The following is a 21,121-nucleotide window of genomic DNA, read 5'->3' on the forward strand; positions in this document are numbered from 1 at the left end:
CGGAGTCTCGCTCTGCTGCCCAGGCTGGAGTGCAGTGGCGTGATCTCGGCTCACTGCAAGCCCCACCTCCTGGGTTCAAACCTATTCTCCTGCCTCAGCCTCCCAAGTAGCTGGGTCTACAGGCACCTGCCATCACGCCCGGCTAATTTTTTTGTATTTTTAGAGACAGGGTTTCACCGTGTTAGCCAGGATGGTGTCAGTCTCCTCACCTCGTGATCCACCCACCGTGGCCTCCCAAAGTGCTGGGATTACAGGCATGAGCCACTGCGCCCGGCCACTCTTTTTATTTTTTAATGTTACTATTTAAAACTGAAAATCTGTCTATATACACTCCTCTTGCTGCATACCACAAGGTTAGATGTATAGTTTTTAAAATTATTTACTTCTAAGTATTTTTAAAATTCAATATGATTTCTTCTTAGATTCATTAGTTTTTAGAAGTTTCCAAACGTGGTATTTCAAAAGTTATCTTTTTGTTATGGTTGTTGGAGAATGTGGTTGTAGGATACCAGTTACATGAACGTTGAGACATTCTTTATGGCCTGGCATTTGATTGATTTTTGTTTGTGTTTCATTTGTATTGTTTAGAAGCAATATTCTGTATATTAACCAGTAAGTCTGTAATATCGGTTTTTCTCTAGCCTTAATAGTGTATTTAGTTAGTTAGTTAGTTAGTTAGTTAGTTAGTTTTTTCAGACCGAGTCTGGCTCTGTCGCCCAGGCCTGGAGTGCAGTGGCTAACTGCAACCTCTGCCTCCTGGGTTCAAGGGATTCTCCTGCCTCAGCCTCCCGAGTAGCTGAGATTACAGGTGCCTGCCACCACGCCCAGCTAATTTTTTGTATTTTTGGTAGAGATGGGGTTTCACTGTGTTGCCCAGGCTAGTCTTGAATTCCTGACCTCAAGTGATCCAACCCCCTTGGCCTCCCAAAGTGCTGGGATTACAGGCATGAGCCACCAGGCCCAGCTGTTTTTATTTTTTTGATTGTTTTATTACTCTGATAATATGTTAAAAATTGTCGTCTGTGGTAATGGGTTTGTCAATTTCTCCTTGTGTTTCTCTCAACATATTTTGGAACTATCTTGTTAGGTACATAAAAGTGTAGATATTACATACATTGAGTAGAATATTTTTCATTGGGTAGTGAACTTTTTTGCTAGTAATAGTTTTTGCCCTTAAAGTTTTGTTTGATACTAATAGAAAAACACCAGTCTCTTTATTGATTGGTTGATTGATTGATTGAGACAGATTCTCCCTCTGCTGCCAGGCTGGAGTGCAGTGGTGTGATCTCGACTCACTGCAACCTTTGCCTCCCAGGTTCAAGCGATTCCCATGCCTCAGCCTCCTGAGTAGCTGGGACTGTGGGCGTGCACCATCACACTCAGCTAATTTTTGTATTTTAGTACAGATGAGATTTCACCATGTTGGCCAAGCTGGTCTCAAACTCAACCTCAAGTGATCTGCCTGCTTTGGCCTCCCAAAGTGCTGGGATTACGGGCATGAGCCATCGTGCACGGCCATACCAGTCTCTTTAAGTTAGTATTTGCCTCATGTATTTTATTCCATGTTTTTTACTTTTCATCTTTATGTCTTTAGATTTTTAGGTGTGTCTCTTTTGAAAAGCATGTGAATTAATACTACTTCAACCTTACATAAAAATATTTTCCGTGTGTTTACAGTGCTGAAGCTGCTGAAAGATGGCAGAAGAAGTGGTGGTAGTAGCCAAATTTGATTATGTGGCCCAACAAGAACAAGAGTTGGATATCAAGAAAAATGAGAGATTATGGCTTCTGGATGATTCTAAGTCCTGGTGGCGAGTTCGAAATTCCATGAATAAAACAGGTTTTGTGCCTTCTAACTATGTGGAAAGGAAAAACAGTGCTCGGAAAGCATCTATTGTAAAAAACCTAAAGGATACCTTAGGTAAGATATTTTTTATTAAAAGAAAAGCAACTTTGTTTTAAATGAAACCTGGAACTTAGTTCTTTGTACATAATTCTGGCAGTGGTGTGCATAATTGACTTGAAAAGGCAAGGACTAGGTAAGTTTGACTCATAGCAGGTGTTCAATGCAGAAGACCAGTGAAGGTCATGAGTGTTAACATGCAGTTTCTGTAAATCTAGGCCCACGTTCCAAGTCAAGGCAGAGTAGTGCCAATGAGTAGAACTAACTCTCACCTTCTAGCAGGGGCTCTTTGGACCATGAATGACTGTTGGAGTTTAGACTTATAGGCAGAATTGCCTCTTTGGCACCAAGGCAACTTATGTACGTGGCACATAATGAATTTTAACATCTAATGACTTTATATTTTGAACTTCACTTAAAACCCACCATTTTGTTTTTCCATTTGATAAGAGAACTGTGGATCATTACTGTACATTAGCATCTACAGAGCTCTTTTCTATTTTGTTTCTCTTTTTCCCTGTCTTTATTTCTCCACAGTTTTTGTTTTTTATCTTTACTGGCCCTCCCTTAGGGCCTGAGACAGTGGAACCCACTTCACACTGAACTTGGCTAAGCTGATAGGAAGGAAATATGCATGGGCAAGGAATGGCCTCTTCTTTAAAAAAATAAAATAAAAAATTAAACTCTCCTTAGCTGACAGGAAGGAATTGGGAGGGACAGAATTTCATTTTTGGTGTTCAGGCAAACATGCTATTTGTGTAATGGTTCTTTGTCTATATGTAGAAGAAAAGTACAATTTCTCCTTGTGCAGGCAGTTTGGGAGAAATATAGCATGACTGACAAATATGAAATACTGTTGACTCACTACTTTACATTAGTTTTTTTTTTTTTGTTTTATGGTTTTTGTAGAAATGGAGTCTTGCTCTGTTGTACAGGCCAAACTTGAACTCCTGGGCTCAAGCAACCCTCCCACCTCAGCCTCCTGAGTAGCTGGGACTACAGATGCTCACTACCACGCCCAACTTAGTTTTTATTCTTATTCAACATTATTGTTATTCTTGAATGTTCTTCTAATAATAAAATACAAATATTTAATGTTTTTAACCATTGTAAAACTGCAAAAACTAAAATATAGTACAATTTGGAGTAAGGTATAAAGTAATAGATTATCAGTTTCTGAGATAAAAATATTTCCAGTGTTCTGAAGGTAATTAAGTAGATATAATAATGGTGATGTTTAACTGCTGAGGTAACTTTTTTAATACTTTCAAGTTTTGCAGTTAAGACTATTATTTTTAGTTTCTCGATGGAAGACAAATCAGAAAGAGATTTTCCTTCAGTAGCAGAGGAGAACAGGGTTAGAATCAAGAATACTGGTTTTGTAAATACTGGCCATTTATTTAAAGCATGATGAATAGAGATATTGGGAGAAATTAAGGTAATTTCTTTCAAGAAACTGTGCCTCATAGTGGTAAGTGCCCAGGGTACTAACACATACCCAGATAGACTTTTTTTGTTCCTTTTTTTTCTTTTTCTTTTTTTTTTTTTTTTTTTTGAGACGGAGTCTCGCTCTGTCGCCCAGGCTGGAGTGCAGTGGCCGGATCTCAGCTCACTGCAAGCTCCGCCTCCTGGGTTCACGCCATTCTCCTGCCTCAGCCTCCCGAGTAGCTGGGACTGCAGGCGTCCGCCACCTCGCCCGGCTAGATTTTTGTATTTTTTAGTAGAGATGGGGTTTCACCGTGTTAGCCAGGATGGTCTTGATCTCCTGACCTCGTGATCCGCCCGTCTCAGCCTCCCAAAGTGCTGGGATTACAGGCTTGAGCCACCGCGCCCGGCCTTTTGTTCCATTTTAAAAGGACACTGGTATCTTGGGATTAGAGTGAATGTGACAGTAATTAACAAAACATAGTGAAAAAACTAAGAGCAAAGGGGGGAAGTATTCCAGTATTAGATATTACTGTATATAAATCTAAAAGCCCATTTAGATATAATTTTTATTATTTGTTAATACTCCAGGGATGCCTTCCATACTACATTTTGATGTTACTGAGACAGTTTTATCAAGGTTTTATCTCTTAAGTCTTAGGAAATCTCTGTTAACTTTATTACTGTATTACAGTTATTACTACCTATATTCCAGGGTGCTTGGAAACATTGTTTTGAGTTAGTAATCTGTAGTTAGCCTGTAAAGAGATATAAGTCCAGCTTTTGCATTAGGTAGCCTTTTCCCTTTTCTCATAATTTCTGTGCCCCTTTTTGGTAACTTAAATGTCCAGTGTAATTAATGGATTTGTTTCACAATGGTTGTGCTGGTGGAGACATTGTTTGAAAGTGGAGAAGGAAAAGGAGAAAACAAAGATTAAAGGATTAATGCATGAATGTATTTTAACTATAAAAAATACATGTGCTTTAAAGCTTCTTCCAAAATAAGTCTGAATAATAAGGTCGTAATTTTGGCCGTGATTATTTGCTTGTTATACAGGCTGTGTTATAATTTAGAGGAAAAAAAGGTTTGTAAAGAGAAGCCTCAAATTTTCTATTGCCTGGGTGTGGGCCAGGTCACATGGATTGGGTGTGGGAAGTTTCAGTGTTGCAGAACAGACCAGGAAGCTCACTGAGAATTATCCTGAGCTGTGTTAAGAGACTGACAAAAGAGAACACGGAATTTTTACTCAAAATGGATTGGTTAAACGTCTTTAAAGATTTTTTCAGTAAGTTAATCTGTTTATTAAATCCATTGTTTTCTTGAAGTTGTGAATTAGATTTTCTGCTTTTGTAAATTTAAAGGAAAACTCTTATTTGGTGAGTTTATGTAAGCTACTACATTATGTTTATGTAATATAAACCAAGTGATTGGTGATATATCCAGAAATTGTAGTTTGGACTTGGTAAGTAAAATAATTTTAAAATGTTTTAGCATGAATGTTTTAACAAGTAGAGAAAGGATATAAACCTTTGGTTTGAGTTTGATGCAGTTCTAATTCAGTAATTTTCAACTTAGCATAGACATTTGAAATGAATTAAATAAATTGTAAACATTAAAATCATTAGAAAAAAAGGATTAGGTGAACAAATTTCTTCATCCTCAACTTTCGAATTCACTTTTTTTAAACTACTTTTTACTTACTTTTTTTAGAGGAACAGTGTAAAGATAATCTTTAATTAAAACACTAGTAAACAGAATATTTTTATTTAATGTAGTATTGCTAGAAATTGATGTTTTGATGAATGTGAGATTTGATATTTTGATATGAGTTACGAGAACAGCTGTACAACAAAGAGGAAAATACGTAGTGAATTACTGACTGTTACTGAGTTTGGGTCATGAAGTAGTACTAATAATAATTTATAAGAGCCTAATTCTGCTGGTTCTGCTGGTAGCCTCCTTATGATCTTATAGTGAACTTGATTTGATCTCCTTGAACATTTGCTTGGTGTTTCTAGAAAAATGAACAGAGAAATTATTATAGAAGTCTCTTATGCACAACAAGCCTAAGGAAACAAAGAGTAACCTGACAAGACATTCCAGAGAAAAGGGCAAAGGAGAAAAGGAATAAGCACTTTGTTGAAAAAGAATGTTGTAATTGTAATGTGAAGACTCATTTGTTAGCTTTAATGACTCCCTCTGGAATATGTCTCTTCTGTTTACTTAATTGGGGAGTTACTAAAATTTTAGATCTTTGCATTTTCATTTTTTGAGTAAGTTTTACCTTGGAAGAACTTACTTATTTGCTCATTAGTTTATCAACACCTTCTTATTGAGAGCCTACTCCAAGCCAGGCAGAAATCATAGGGTGAAAAACTAATCACTAACTCAAGCAGATCTTACATTCTGGTGGAGAGGTATATGATGATTGTTTTTAATAATACAGTGGATTTCATATCTAGGTTTAGTCATAAGTGTTGTTGACCATAAATCAACCAGAAATGACATAAAAATAATCCATTGTGGCCAGGCGTGGCAGCTCACGCCTGCAATCCCAGCACTTTGGGAGGCCGAGATAGGTGGATCACTTGAGGTCAGAAGTTTGAGACCAGCCTGGTCAACATGGTGAAACACTGTCTCTACTAAAAATGCAAAAATTAGCTGGGCATGGTGGCGGGCGCCTGTAATCCCAGCTACTTGGGAAGCTGATGCAGGAGAATCGGTTGAACTCAGAGATGGAGGCTGCAGTGAGCCAAGATTGTGCCTCTGCACTCCAGTGTGGGCGACAGAGCAAGACTACATTGCAAAAAAAAAAAAAAGAATCCATTGTATCATTGATACAGTGATTCAATATATATCATCAATACAGTGGTAAAATTATTCTTTCTACTGAGTCTTAGGAAGTTGATAGTTAATGCATTTGCAGACTGAGAGTCAGTCAGGATTTGAAATCTGTAACCAAAATGTTTCTTTGCTCAATCCCTGCAACAACCCCAGATTTTTATTTATTTTGCCAGGCAGTTTGTCACAGTAGAGACAGGCTATTCATCTACTTCCTCCCTGAATGGGCTTACAAAGTAGAAGAAACAGAGCATTATGTGCTTCTTGTGTGGCAGCCAGAATATCTTTGAAAACAAAAATTGCACAATGTTTTAAATAAAACAGAATAAAAAATAATTTTTTTCATGTAGATGAAATGAGCAGATGAACATATAAAAATTTAAATGAAAACCTGTAATGGAAAGAATACCATATATTTATATTTAGTATTTCTTAGTTCTGTTCCCAGACATATCATTTATATGCCATGTGGCCTGCAAAATATAACTGAACTTTTCTGATTTTCTGTTCCTTGTAAAGGAGAGAGTTGGGCAAGACTAAATGATCCTGGAAAGTCCCTTCTAACTCAAAAAGTCTTACATCCTTGTAAACAACTAAGCAGTCTTAGGTGTCTCATAGGAATTGAGGGAAAGCAATGAGGGAGAAATTGGTTTTGAAGAAGTAGAAACATGGGAATGGAATTGTAGTTCACTAAGGAATTAGAAGAAGCAGGAAAACTTTCTTTGGCCCAATTCTCAACACTTACTCAGTGATACAGATGAAGGAAAAACGACATGCTTAAACTAAGGAATACTGCAATCACTAACTAATAAGTACACTGGGTTCAGAAGGATATTTGGAAACTAAAATCAAGATAGAAATAAACAAGATGAATAAGAACAGACAGTAATGTAAAACTCTACATTAAAATTTTAAAAGGAATTGTATAGATTGGTGAGAATCTAGCCTGGCAGCAGCTTACATGAGTAAAAATCTTAGTAAGAGCTGCTGTGGTAATGTAGGTACTAAAAGTCTCAATACAGTCCATGGTGACATTGATATGAGTATGAGAGGTGCTTAGGTGGAGGTATACTCCCTTATGTGTGTGTTGGCCATATAAAACATGATGTAATTAATCCACTTTTGATAGATGTTCTTTAACAATGGTATTGAGAAACTTGGATGCTTCCAAATACTGGCATCCAGTATATCAAGGATTTGGAAACCAGGTCACATAAGGAATAGTTATGGATACAGAGACTTGCCTCAGGGAGCACAGCTGTCATATGAAGAAGGAATATTCACAGTGCTTAACCAGGTTCTTAACCAGGTTCTTAAAAATTCTTGGGGAGTTTATAATGCATTGTTTTGGTTAAGAAACAGTGCTATAGGAAGAGAGAAGTAAAGACCAGTGGGTAGTAGTGAGGGAAAGGTCAGAAATTATCCTTAAACTTTTTTTTTTTTTAAATTTAAGCAAAGCTAACAATAAAAAACTGCCTCAGAATTGTACACTTCCTCAGTGCTTAGATCTGAGCAGTTTCCTTCCAACTACAGCCAGGTCCAGCTATATAATGCAAGAATAAAGATTTAAGTAATTTTTTTTTTTCTTGAGGTGGTCTCACTCTGCCACCCAGGCTGGAGTGCACCAGTGCCATCTCAGCTCACTGCCACCTCTGCCTCTCAGGTTCAAACGATTCTCGTCCCTCAGCCTCCCAAGCAGCTGGGGCTACAGGCATACGCCACCATGCCTGGCTAATTTTTTGTATTTTTAGTAGAGATGGGATTTCCCCATGTTGACCAGGCTGGTCTCGAACTCCTGGCCTCAAGTGATCTGCCTGCCTCAGCCTCCCAAAGTGCTGGGATTACAAGCCTGAGCCACCTTGCCTGACCAAGTTTAAGTAATTTTGAAAATTAAACACCAGAAGCACTAGGAGGTAGGAAAATAGTAACCACCATTGATGGAGTTCCTGCTATGTACTGTAAGTGCTTTACATATAGATTTAAAAAATTTTTTACAAGCATTTTATGAATTTATTTTTTTACACACCACCATTGTACAAACAAGGAGACTGGAGTTTTCTTTTTTAAACTTTTAGGATTGGGGGTACATGTGAAGGTTTGTTACATAGGTAAATACATGTCATGGGGGTTTGTTGTTCATATTATTTCTTTCTTTCTTTTTTTCCCCTCCACCCCGAGACCGAGTCTCACTCTGTTGCCCAGGTTGGAGTGCAGTGGCGTGATCTCAGCTCACTGCAACCTCCGCCTCCCAGGTTCAAATGATTCTCCTGCCTCAGCCTCCCGAGTAGCTGGGATTACAGGTGCCCACCACCACGCCTGGCTAATTTTTGTATTTTTAGTAGAGATGGGGTTTCACCATGTTGGCCAGGCTGGTCTCGAACTCCCAGCATCACACAATCCATCCACCTCGGTCTCCCAAAGTGCTGGGATTACAGGCATGCACGACCACGCCTGTCCTGTTGTACATATTATTTCATCACCCAGGTATCAAGCCTAGTACCCAATCATTATCTTTTCTCTTACTCTCCTTTGCCCACCATTCCCCCTCAAGGGGGAAGTATTTGGTTTTCTGTTCTTGTGTTAGAAACTGGAGTTTAAAAAAGATTAAATAATTTGACCAAGATCACAGAGCCAGGAGCAGAACTAAAATTTAAACTTGTATCTCCTATTAAAGTTCTCATAGTGGATCTTTTATTACTAAAGAGTAGAGAATTGGAGTCAGTTAAGCAGTGGGTTAGAAAGGTTTGATGCAAAAAGGACTAGTCAAGGTTAAGAGAATTGTGGTGAACTGTGAGGTCAGGAATTGCTATGACCTGAGTGTTTGTGTCCCCCAAAACTCGGCACCATCTCAGCTCACTGTAGCCTCCGCCTCCTGGGTTCAAATGATTCTCATGCCACAGCCACCCGAGTAGCTGGAATTACAGTTGTGCGCCACCATGACTGGCTAATTTTTGTATTTTTAGTAGTGACGGAGTTTCACCATGTTGGTCAGGCTGGTCTTGAACTGCTGGCCTCCAAGTGATCTGCCTGCTCGGCCTCCCAAAGTGCTGGGATTACAGGTGTGAGCCCCCGCACTGGGCCGTTCTTTTTTTGACAATGTGTAATTAGTCTTAGACATAATGTTTTTAAATATAAGCTTCCAGAGAGGATCATTCTAGGTTTTACTGATCTTTTGCACTTCTTATACCATACAAAACTGTGCAAATTCTGAATTTTCAAAAAAATCATTTGAAACTTAATCTGTATTTTCAGGTTTAACATTTTTTAAAAATTTTTCCTCATATCATTATTCAGTTTTACTCAGTTTAACATTTATTGAGAATCTGCTATGTGAAACAGCCACTGTTGGCTTTTGAATAGTGATGTCATGTGATTGCAGCTTTATAGGACGATTAGACTGGTTGATATGAACAATGGGTTGACTGAGGGAGAAATTGAATTAATAAGGAAACTAGTTTAGTGGGGTCACGAAAGCTCTGGTACAACATAATAGGCCTGAAGAAAAGTGACCATAGTGTGAAGGGAAATTGTTGATAGTAAGGAGATACGATTGTGAAGATTTGATGTAAAACTCTTAAAACTTTTTTATGAGGTAAAATTTATATAACATAAAATTAACCATTTTAAAGTATGTAATTCAGTAGTATTGAGTACATTAGCAATGTTGTGCAGCCATCACTTCTGCTTCCAAAATGTTTCCATCACCCCAAAAATAGTCACTCTCAATCAGTCCCTGGCAATTACTAATCTGCTTTCTGTCTCTATGGATTTACCTTTTCTGGATAATTTATATAAATGGAATCATACAGTATGTGACCTTTTGTGTCTGACTTCTTTCATTTAGTATAATACTTTCAAGGTTTATCCACGTTGTAGCATATATCAGTAATTCATCCCTTTTATGGCCGAATAACTTTTTTTTTTTTTTTTTTCCTGAGACAAGAGTCTCGCCCTGTCACTCAGGCTGGAGTGCAGTGGCACGATCTCAGCTCACTGCACCCTTTGCCAGCTTGGATTCAAGTGATTCTCCTGCCTCAGCCTCCTAAGTAGCTGGGATTACAGACACATGCCACCACACCTGGCTAATTTGTGTTTTTTTAGTAGAGACGGGATTTCACCATATTGGCCAGGCTGGTCATGAACTCCTGACCTCAAGTCGTCTGCCCACCTTGGCCTCCCAAAGTGCTGGGATTACAGACATGAGCCACTGCGCCCGGCTGGCTGAATAACTGTTACATGTATATATCACATTTTGGTTATTGTGAACAGCGTTGTGATAAACATTCATGTACAGTTATTATTTGAATATGTATTTTCAGTTCAACCTAAAATTGGAATTGCTGGATCATATGGTAATTCTGTTCTGCTTTTTGAGAAACCATCTGTTTTTCACATGGTGGCACCGTTTTACATTCCAACCAGTATTGTGAGGGAGATTCCAGTTTCTCCATATCCTTGCCAACACCTATTTTCTTTTTTTGTTTGCTTATAGCCATTGTAGTAGGTGTGAGGTAGGGTCATTGTGGTTTTGATTTACATTTCTCTAATGACTAATGATATTGAGGATCTTTCCTTGTGCCTGTTGGCCATTTGTATACCTTAGTTGGAACAATGTTTATTCAAGTCCTTTGCCCATTTTTGAAGTAGTTGTTTTTGTTGTTGGGTTCTAAGAGTTGTTTATATGTTCTGGATACTAGACCATTTTCAGAATTATGATTTGCACATATTCTCTTCTAATTCTGTAGATTGTCTTTTCACTTTCTTGATAGTGTCTTATACACAAATGTTTTTAATTTTAATGAAGTATAATGGATCTTGTTTTTTTGGTTGCTTATGCTTTTAGTGTCAGTATCTAAGAATCCATTGCTAAATCCAAGGTCACATATATTTACTCCTGTGTTTTCTTCTAAGAGTTTTATAGTTTTAGCTCTGACATTTGGTCATTTTGAGTTAATTTTTATATATGATGGGAAGTTGGAGTCCAGTTTCATTCTTTTGTTTATGGATATCCGTTTGTTCCAGTACCCTTTGTTGAAGAAACTATTCTTTCTTCCCATTGAGTGGTCTTGGCACCATTGATGAAAATCAGTTGACCATAGATGCATGGGTTTATTTGAGGACTCCCAATTCTGTTTCATTGCTGTATATGTCTGTCCTTATTCCAATACCACACTGTTTTGATTACTGTGGCTTTGTAGTAAGTTTTGAAATCAGAAAGGGAGAGTCCTCCCACTTGATTTTCCTTTTTCAAGATTGTTTTGGCTGCTTAGGGTCCACCTTGCAGTTTTGTGTGAATATTAGAATCAACCTTTTCATTTCTTTGGAAGAAAAACAAAACACAATCGTTGAACTTTAGTAAGAATTGCATTGAATCTGTGGATTGCTTTGGATACTATTGCCATCTTATACAGAATATCTTTCCATTTATTTAGGTCTTCTTTAATTTCTTTCAGCGGTGTTTTGCAGTGTTTAGTTTATGAGTCTGATACTTGGTTAAAATTATTCCTATGTATCTTATTCTTCTTAATGCTATTATAAATGGATTATTTTCTTAATTTTGTCTTTGAATTGTTCATTGCTAACATATAGAAATACAACTGATTTTGTGTGTTACCTTGCAACTTTGCTGAATTTGTTTATTCTCACTCTGTGTGAGTGTGTGTGTGTGTGTATTCTTTCAGATTTTCTGTTTATAAGATCATGTCATCTGTGGATACTTTTTCCCCTCCCTAATTGCTTTGACTAGCACTTCCAATACAATGTTAAATAGAAGTAGTGGAAGAGAACATCCTTGTTCTTGTCTTGTTCCTGTTCTTAGGGTGGAAAACTTTGTCTTTCACCATTGAGTGTGATGTCAGCTCCACAGTTTTTTGCAGATGCCCTTTATTATATTGAGGAAATTGCCTTCTAATCCTAGTTTGCTGAGCATTGTTATCATGAAATGGTTTTGGATTTTGTCCAATGCTTTTTCTACATCAATTGAGATAATCGTTTGTTTTTTCCCCTTTATTTTACTAGTATGAAGTGTATTATATTGATTTTCATATGTTGAACCACCCTTGCATAAATCCCACTTACTCATATACAGTCCTTTTAATATGCTTGCTGGATTTGGTTTTCCTAGTACAAATGATCCTTATTTTTCACAGATTCTGTATTTGTGAATTCACTTATTAGCTAAAATTTATTTATAAGCCCAAAGTTGATACTTGCAGTGTTTTGTGGACATGTGCAGTGTGGCAAAAATGTGAGTCATTTGATGTGCACATTCCGAGTCGAGGCGATATTCCGCCTTCTTATTTCAACTTTCATACTATACACAAGTGTCCTTTGCGCAGTCTATTTAGTGCCATATTTTTTGCATTTTTGTGCTTGTTGATGATTTTGCTGTTTAAAATGGCCCCCAAGCATAGTGATAAAGTGTTGTCTAGAGTTCATAAACACAAGAAAGCTGTGAATTTGCCTTATGGAAAAAATGTGTGTTAGATAAGCTTCATTTAGGCGTGAGTTAGAGTGATGTTGTGAATTCAGTGTTAATCACAATTTATATTAAACAAAGTGTCTTTAAAAAGAAACACACATAAAACAAGGTAAAACAAGGTTATGTAGTGATTGGTTAGCAAAAACATGACTGGAGCCTAACCCTGTTTTTCCCTTAGGAGCGGTGGTTCAGTATTTGCTAATTCAGTATTTATGGTAACTTTATAGAATGTAACTACTGCAAATAATGAAAATCAACTGAATTTTGTTGAGGATTTTTGCATCTATATTTCTAAGTGACATTAACCTGTTTTCTTGTGATAGCTTTGGTATTCTGGGTAATGTTGGCCTCACAGAATGAGTTAATAAGTATTCTTTCCCTTTTTCTTTTTAGAGATGTTTTAGAAGTATTGATGTTAATTCTTCTTTAAACATTTGGTAAAATCCACTAGTGAAACCATCCGGTCCAGAGCACATTATGTGCGAGATGTTTTGTTACTGATTGAATATTTTACTTGTTACATGTCTGTTCAGATATTTTATTTTTTCCTGAGTCAGCTTTGTGGTAGTTTGTGTGTCTCTTGGAATTGATCTTGTTTTCTAGGTTTATTAATTTATTGGCATACAGTTGTTCATAGTATTCGTTTATAATCCTTTTAAAAATATCTGTAAGGCCTGTAGAAATGTTATTATTTTATTTATTTGAGTGTCTCTCGTTGGTCTAGCTAAAGAGTTTTTAATTTTGCTGATACTTTCAAATAACCACATTTTGGTTTTGTTGATTTCCTCTCTTTTTCTGTTCTCTTTTGTGTATATCTCTGCTGTAATTTTTATTATTTCCTTCTTTCAGCTTTGAGTTTAGTTTTCCTTTTCCAGTTCCTTAAGATTAAATTTAAGTTGGTAATTCGAGATCTTTCTTCTTTTTTATGCAAGCTTCTAGGGCTATAAATTTCCCTCTGAGCATTGCTTTTGCTGCCTCCCATAGGTTTTCGTATGTTGTGTTTTCATTTTCATTTGTCTCGCAGTAATGTCTAATCTTGTGAAATTTCTTGGTGACCTATTGGTTTAAGAGAGTGTTAGTTGCCACACACTTGTTAATTTTCCAGTTTTCCTTTCTGTTATCGATTTATAGGTTCATTCCATTGTGGTCAGAAAAGATTCAGAAAAGATATTTTGTATGACTTCAATCTCCGATTTATTGAGGCTCTTTTTTTTTTTTTAAATAGAGACAGGGTCTCTCTTTGTTACCTGGGCTGGAGTGCAGTAGCATGATCATGGCTCACTGTAGCCTTTGAACTCCTGGGCTCAAGCAATCCTCCCAACTCAGCCTCCTGAGTAGCTGGAACTACAGGTATGCACCACCACACCTGGCTCATTATTTTATTTTATTTTTTATTTTTGTAGAGACAAATTCTCACCATCTTGCCCAGGCTGCTCTCAGGCTCCTGGGCTCAAGTGATTCCCCCCACCTTGGCCTCCCAAAGCATTGGAATTACAGCCTTGAGCCACTGTGCCTGGCCTACTGAGCCTTGTTTTGTGTCCTAACATATGGATATGTTCTAACATATTCTGTCTTGCAGAATATTCAATGTACACCTGAGAAAAATGTGTACTATATTCTGCTTTTGTTTGATGGAATATTCTCTCTATGTCTGTTAGGCCTCTATTTCCTTAAAGATCTTTCATTTAGTTCTGTCCCTTACAGAAAGTGGGGTATTGATGTCTCCAAGTATATTGAACTATTTTTCTCCCTCAATTCTGTCATTTTTTGCTTTATATGCCTTGAGGCTCTCTTGTTAGGTATGCATATATTTGTAACTGTTACAATTCTTGATGGACTGATTCTTTTATCAATATTTACTGTCCTTTGTCTCTAAGTCTATGTTGTGTGATATATATTTATTTATTTTTAGACAGAGTCTTGCTCTGTTGCACAGGCTGGAGTGCAGTGGCATGACCTCGGCTCACTGCAACCTCTGCCTCCCGGTTCAAGCGATTCTTCTGTCTCAGCCTCCCGAGTAGCTGGGATTACAGGCACCCGCCATCATGCCCGACTAATTTTTGTATTTTTGGTAGAGACAGGGTTTCACCATGTTGGCCAGGCTGGTCTTGAACTCCTGACCTCAAGTGATCCACCCGCCTCGGCTTCCTAAAGTGCTGGGATTACAGGCATGAGCCACCGTACCCGGCCTATGCTGTGTGATACTTATATAGCCACCCCACTCTCTTAGTTACCTTTTATATGGGATATCTTCTTTCATCCTTTCATTTTCAGACCTATTTGCATCTTTGTTTGGATCTAAAGTGAGTGTCTTGCAGATAACAGAGTTGCATCATGTTATTTTTAATATATTTATATTTAATATCGGATAAGGAAAGATTTCTGCTATTTTGCTGTTTTCATTTGCTTTTTTTTTCTTTCAATTCTTCTATTACTGTCTTCTTTGGTGATTTCTTTTTCTTTTTTTTTTTGGAGGGTGGGGGTTAGGGTCTTACTCTGTCACCCAGGCTGGAGTGCAGTGGTGTAATCTCTGCTCACTGCAACCTCTGCCTCCCAGGTTCAAGCAACACTTATGCCTCAGCCTCTCAAGTAGCTGGGACTACAGATGCATGCCATGATGCCTGGCTAATTTTTTGGTATTTTTTGGTAGAGACGAGGTCTCAGCATGTTGGCCAGGCTGATCTTGAACTTCTGACCTCAAGTGATCTGCCCACCTCTGCCTCCCAAAGTGCTGGGATTACAGGTGTGAGCCACTGTGACTGGCCTATTTTTTCTGATGTATTGTTTTATTATCCTTCTCGTTTCTTTCTGTATTGTTTTTGTTTTTGTTTTTCCTTAGTGGTTACCCTGGGGATTAACATCTTAGGTTTGTAACAATCATGTTTGAATTAATACCAATTTAGTTTCAGTACTATGCATAACTCTGCTCCTTTGCAGCTACATCTTTGTATGTTACATCTTTACACATTAAAATATATATCCATTAACCTAGAATTGAAATTTTTGTTTTATGCATTTGTATTTTAAAGTATGTAGGAAAGAAAAGGAGAATTTACAAACAAAAACTGCAATACTACTGACTTTCATATTTACCTATGTAGCTACCTTTACCGTTGCTCTTTATTTCTTCATATGACTTCAAATTACTGTCTATGTTTTTAAATTTTAGCCTGGAGGATTCTCTTTAGCATTTCTTTTCTTTTTTTTTGTTTTGAGACAGAGTCTTGCTCTGTCTCCTAGGCTGGAGTGCAGTGGTGCAGTCTCAGCTCACTACAACCTCTGCCTCCTGGGTTCAAGCAATTATCCTGCCTCAGCCTCCCGAGTAGCTGGGACTATAGGCGCGTGCCACCACGCCCGGCTAATTTTTTGTATTTTTAGTAGAGACAGGGTTTCGCCATGTTGGCCAGGCTGGTCTCAATCTCCTGACCTTGTGATCCGCCCACCTCGGCCTCCCAAAGTGTTGGGATTACAGGTGTGAGCCACTGCGCCCAGCCTCTCTTTAGCATTTTTTAGCACAGGTCTGGTAGTGATGAATTCCTTTAGTTTTTGTTTATCTGGGAATGTCTTATGTTCTCCTTCATTTTTGAAGGACAGTTTTGCTAAATGTAGAATTCTTGGTTGGCTCTTTTGCTTTCAGCATCAGATTCTATCCCCTCCTCAGGGCTTATTATTGCTGCTTATTGTGAGTGGTTTTTGTTTGCTTGTTTAGTGACTTTTCTAAGCTATTTTTATAGTCTATAGTTCTGGTCATGTGGGGCCACTGAAGTTGATTCCATTTGCTTGGTAATCAGCTAGTGTTTTGACAGTTTCATTAAAACACCTGGAGCCAAAAGAAAACAAAACAAAAAAAACCTCTCCCCATCTTTACAGATGGATTTATGTTGGGGCACTATTTGACCACTTAGTGATGCCATTTATAATTCTGCCTTAGCCTTTCGCTTACTGTTTGCTCAAGGCCTGAAGATCAGCCAGGGTGAAAGCTTAGGGTCTTCTTGGGTCTTTCCTGGGCCTTTCCTGAGTGTGCGTCCAGCCCTGGCCATGTGCACGTCCTTCTTGATTGGCAAACACACCCCTTATTACCCATGAATATCCTTTCCCATTCCCTTTCTGTCCAGGCTTTTCCATCTGTCTGTTTCTTGTCCCAGTTATTGTCCCTTGCCCCAGGCTGCTGCATCAATTAAATGATTTTTGCAAAAACCACCCAGGAAGACTTCCCTATACCTGGGAATGATGCAAGTCAGGCAAAGCCAAGGCAAGCCATTGCTCAGGTCCTTCAGGGAGCTGCCAGACAAGTTGAAACCCACAATCACAGTTGTTTAAAAATGAGATCGGTATTGCTTCCTCTGGCATTAGGAGTGCAGGTTACTATCCACATAGCCATCAATGACTTGGGGTGTGGGGGATAGCGGGCAGGCAACTTAGGATGCTGTAGCACTCTCTTTACCACAGAGCGGCAACTTCTTTCTTCACCAAGCCTTGCCCTAGATTTTATACGTTTTTTTTTTTTTTTTTTACTAGATTCCAGAATTCTGCAAAAGTTGAGTCTGACAGTATTTACCAGCTCATTAATTGCATTCATTGCTTTTTGCAGTGACAGTGCCATTTTTGGTGGTATCACCCCAAATGTAGGGATTTCTCAGAAGGTTATCATTAACCAGAAGTAAGAAAATTAGAAAGGAAGAAGTTGATTTATGGGTACAGACTGGATTATTTGTATTTGGACATGAATGTTGGGTTTGAGGTACTGATGGCACAATCTGTGGGTGTCTAGTGACAGTTAGAATTGTAGTGCCTGAATTCCAGAAAGGTCTTAGAGCTGCAAAGAGATCTGGAAACCTTCTGCACAGAAATTATAGAAAATGAAAGTGTATGATTTCCTTGGAATAGAGAGGAAGGTCAGGTATGGATGGCATCTTGTGAAACACTTTCAGCTAAGAAATTCTTCATTTATTCATTCAGCATGTTTGCTGACTGCTGAATAAATAATTTTGTTTTTCCTTTGTTCCTACTACTGATGTATGTACTGCTAAGCATTGGAGATAGAAAGGAGTAAGATCTAGTTTTCTGCCCTCAGGAAGTTCACTCATATTGAGGAAGACAGACAAGTAAACAAGTACAATGCAATGTGATGATAACAAGGTTAGAGGAGCCCAGACAGAGGTAAACAAGAATACGTAAACAGGTCGGGAGGGAAAATAAGAAATTCAGGGAAGTCAAAGAAGGAGAAAACATAATGGAGAGAGTGGGCTATGATCTTGGTTGCTGCATATAGAGTTTGAGAAGGCTGAGGACTTTAAAAGTTACTGATTTGACAGTAAGGAGAGATGACATAATGTATTCATAAGAATGGTTTTAATTGAGTAGTTTTGTTAGAATGCTGGAGACAAAGGATCAGATAATAAAGAGTTGGGAGTGTGAGTAGTGAAAAAGTTGAGAGAAAAGGAAAAGGCAACTTTTTTTTTTTTTTTTTTTTGAGATAGTCTCTCTCTGTCACCAGGCTGGAGTGTAGTGGCATGATCTTGGTTCACTGCAACCTCCACCTTCCAGGTTCAAACAATTCTCCTGCCTCAGCCTCCTGAGTAGCTGGGACTACAGGCGTGCACCACCACGTCCAGCTAATTTTTGTATTTTTAGTAGAGACGGGGTTTCACCATGTTTGGCCAGGATGGTCTTGATCTCTTGACCTTGTGATCAGCCCACCTTGGCCTCCCAAAATGCTGGAATTACTGGCGTGAGCCACCATGCTCAACTGGGAAAGACAACTTTTAAAAGAGTGGTATAAGTTTATTCTATGGGAAAATTGGACCAGTTAGAGAAAAAAAAATTAGCAAAATGTTACAGTTTAAAAATTGTAGCAGAGTTAAAAATAACTTCATTTTGGAGTAGAAAAGATTTGAGTGTGTTTTTAGACAATTGAAGGGACTGAATAGGAAGGAAAACAAGGATGTCGAGTCCCAAGAGAGTCCGTAAAGATAGTATTAAGATCCTAGAAGGATCAGGATTTGGAGACTTGAGTGAAGAAAGAGAGTGAGAATAATGAGAGTTTTGAGAATTTGAGAAAGGAATTTGAGAAGTTTTACCTAGGGAAGCCTATTTTCTAGGTAAAGTAGAACATAAAATCACACACTAAGAAATGGGCAGCAGTGAAAATGCCTGACTGAAGTTGATGTAGCGTACATTTGTATTGATAGTACCATTTGGTGATTTTCTCATTGCTTTCAACACATAAGTAAATGTATTTATTAAGCATTTACTGTGTACTAAGCACTGTACAAGATCCTTGGGATTCTATCTGTAAACAAACAAAACTCCCTGCTCTTGTGGTGGTTACAGGTGACTGGGGTAAGGGGAGAAAAACAAGTAAATAATATTTTAAAATAAACATATGAGGTAAATAAAGCTACCTGGTCTGGGAACCAAGAAAGCAAATGGGAAGATTAGCCAGACGTAACTGCAATTTTATATTGCATATCATATTCTAATTTAAGATAGAAATAATTTTATTTTTATACAGCTCATTGTAGAATCTAGCTTGCTTAAACTAAGACAAGAAGAGTATGGGTATGGTGGAGCCTTTGTGTACCTAGATTGTAGCTATGAAAGAAATCTATATTTACATTTAAGAGTGAATTCATCAATTTAGGACAACTTTATAATTATGTTATAAAGTTATTTCAGGGCCTTTGACAAGAGAAAAGATGGTGAACTGTCATATAATAACTGAAATTAAATATTTGGTTAGAAAAAGATAATTTGCATCTTATTTCCAAAAAAGATGATTTTTAAGTACATAGAAATTTGTTATGTTTAAAGGCTTTAAAGATCTATATAGAGTTGAAGATCCCTTTTTAATAATAAATTGGTTCTTTTGGTAATCATTTTTTTATATTCTACTCTCATGGCCCTTTTTAATTTCAACAGGCATTGGAAAAGTGAAAAGAAAACCTAGTGTGCCAGATTCTGCATCTCCTGCTGATGATAGTTTTGTTGACCCAGGGGAACGTCTCTATGACCTCAACATGCCCGCTTATGTGAAATTTAACTACATGGCTGAGAGAGAGGATGAATTGTCATTGATAAAGGGGACAAAGGTGATCGTCATGGAAAAATGCAGTGATGGGTGGTGGCGTGGTAGCTACAATGGACAAGTTGGATGGTTCCCTTCAAACTATGTAACTGAAGAAGGTGACAGTCCTTTGGGTGACCATGTGGGTTCTCTGTCAGAGAAATTAGCAGCAGTCGTCAATAACCTAAATACCGGGCAAGTGTTGCATGTGGTACAGGCTCTTTACCCATTCAGCTCATCTAACGATGAAGAACTTAATTTCGAGAAAGGAGATGTAATGGATGTTATTGAAAAACCTGAAAATGACCCAGAATGGTGGAAATGCAGGAAGATCAATGGTATGGTTGGTCTAGTACCAAAGAACTATGTTACCGTTATGCAGAATAATCCATTAACCTCAGGTTTGGAACCATCACCTCCACAGTGTGATTACATTAGGCCTTCACTCACGGGAAGGTTTGCTGGCAATCCTTGGTATTATGGCAAAGTCACCAGGCATCAAGCAGAAATGGCATTAAACGAAAGAGGACACGAAGGGGATTTCCTCATTCGAGATAGTGAATCTTCGGTAAGTTGATTTTCAGAGGTAAATACAAATAGAGCTCTGTATATTAAAAAAAAGAGAGAGAGAAATGGAGAGGTTAAGTGGCTTCCCTAAAGTTAACCAGGTAACAAGCTGGGACATAACATAAGCATAAATGTTCCAAAGCTAAAGTCAGCATTCTTTCTAGCTATCTATTTTGAATGAAAGAGAGTTGTGGCAGTGATGCTACAACTGAATTATTTGGTCTTCTCTAGTTCTGTTGATTTTGCATTCCTGATATATTTTCTGTTGCATTAAACTAAATGGAAAAAATGGAACATTAACTTCTTCATTGAATATAGAATAATACTATAGATTAAATTGGGTAGCATCTAAAAAATTGCTATTGGATGCAATGTGTAAGAAGATAGTCACTGTAGTCCTTATGACATAGGAAATCCCTGAATTTAAAAAATTGATACTAAGTTTCTTCATAAATTGGTTACTTGGAAATTGGAATACATTTTTATTGTAATCTCAAAAAACCTATTTTAACACTGTGTTTGAAATGCGTTTGCAATAAAAGGTAAATTATATTGCAATACTAGTAAACAATAAAACTATAAAACCATAAAAGTTGAAAAATAATATGGTTTCATGGTCTCTTTTAGATACTGTTTAGGATATTAGAATTTGATGACACTCATTTTCCTTAAAAATGCCCTTTTTCTTGATAAAAGATATCATTACTTTTCCATTTATTAAATCATGATTAATCTTGGCTTTGCGTGAGTATATTTGTACAAAAGGGAATGTGTAATTGCACAAAATTTTGAAAGAAAATGTGTGGAAGTGGAGTGTGGTAGGGAGAGAGATTAATT

General features: G+C 37.6%; 1 protein-coding gene across 5 annotated transcripts in view; it reads left to right on the forward strand.

Moving 5' to 3' along the window:
* Positions 1-21,121, forward strand: part of NCK1 (NCK adaptor protein 1) — a 95,982-nt gene that overhangs the window by 72,764 nt on the left and 2,097 nt on the right. For 4 of the 5 annotated variants that reach the window (XM_010364817.2, XM_010364816.2, XM_030934424.1 and 1 more), the window contains exons 2-3: positions 1,678-1,921; positions 19,573-20,285. In XM_010364817.2, the coding sequence (XP_010363119.2) occupies positions 1,696-1,921; positions 19,573-20,285 (939 nt within the window). In that variant the 5' untranslated portion in view covers positions 1,678-1,695. Of the gene's footprint in view, positions 1-1,677; positions 1,922-4,494; positions 4,615-19,572; positions 20,286-21,121 lie in introns of those variants that run through there. The other variant, XM_010364818.2, reaches the window with a different exon arrangement.

Source organism: Rhinopithecus roxellana, chromosome 1, assembly GCF_007565055.1.
Source record: "Rhinopithecus roxellana isolate Shanxi Qingling chromosome 1, ASM756505v1, whole genome shotgun sequence".
NCBI classification, from domain to species: Eukaryota; Metazoa; Chordata; class Mammalia; order Primates; family Cercopithecidae; genus Rhinopithecus; species Rhinopithecus roxellana.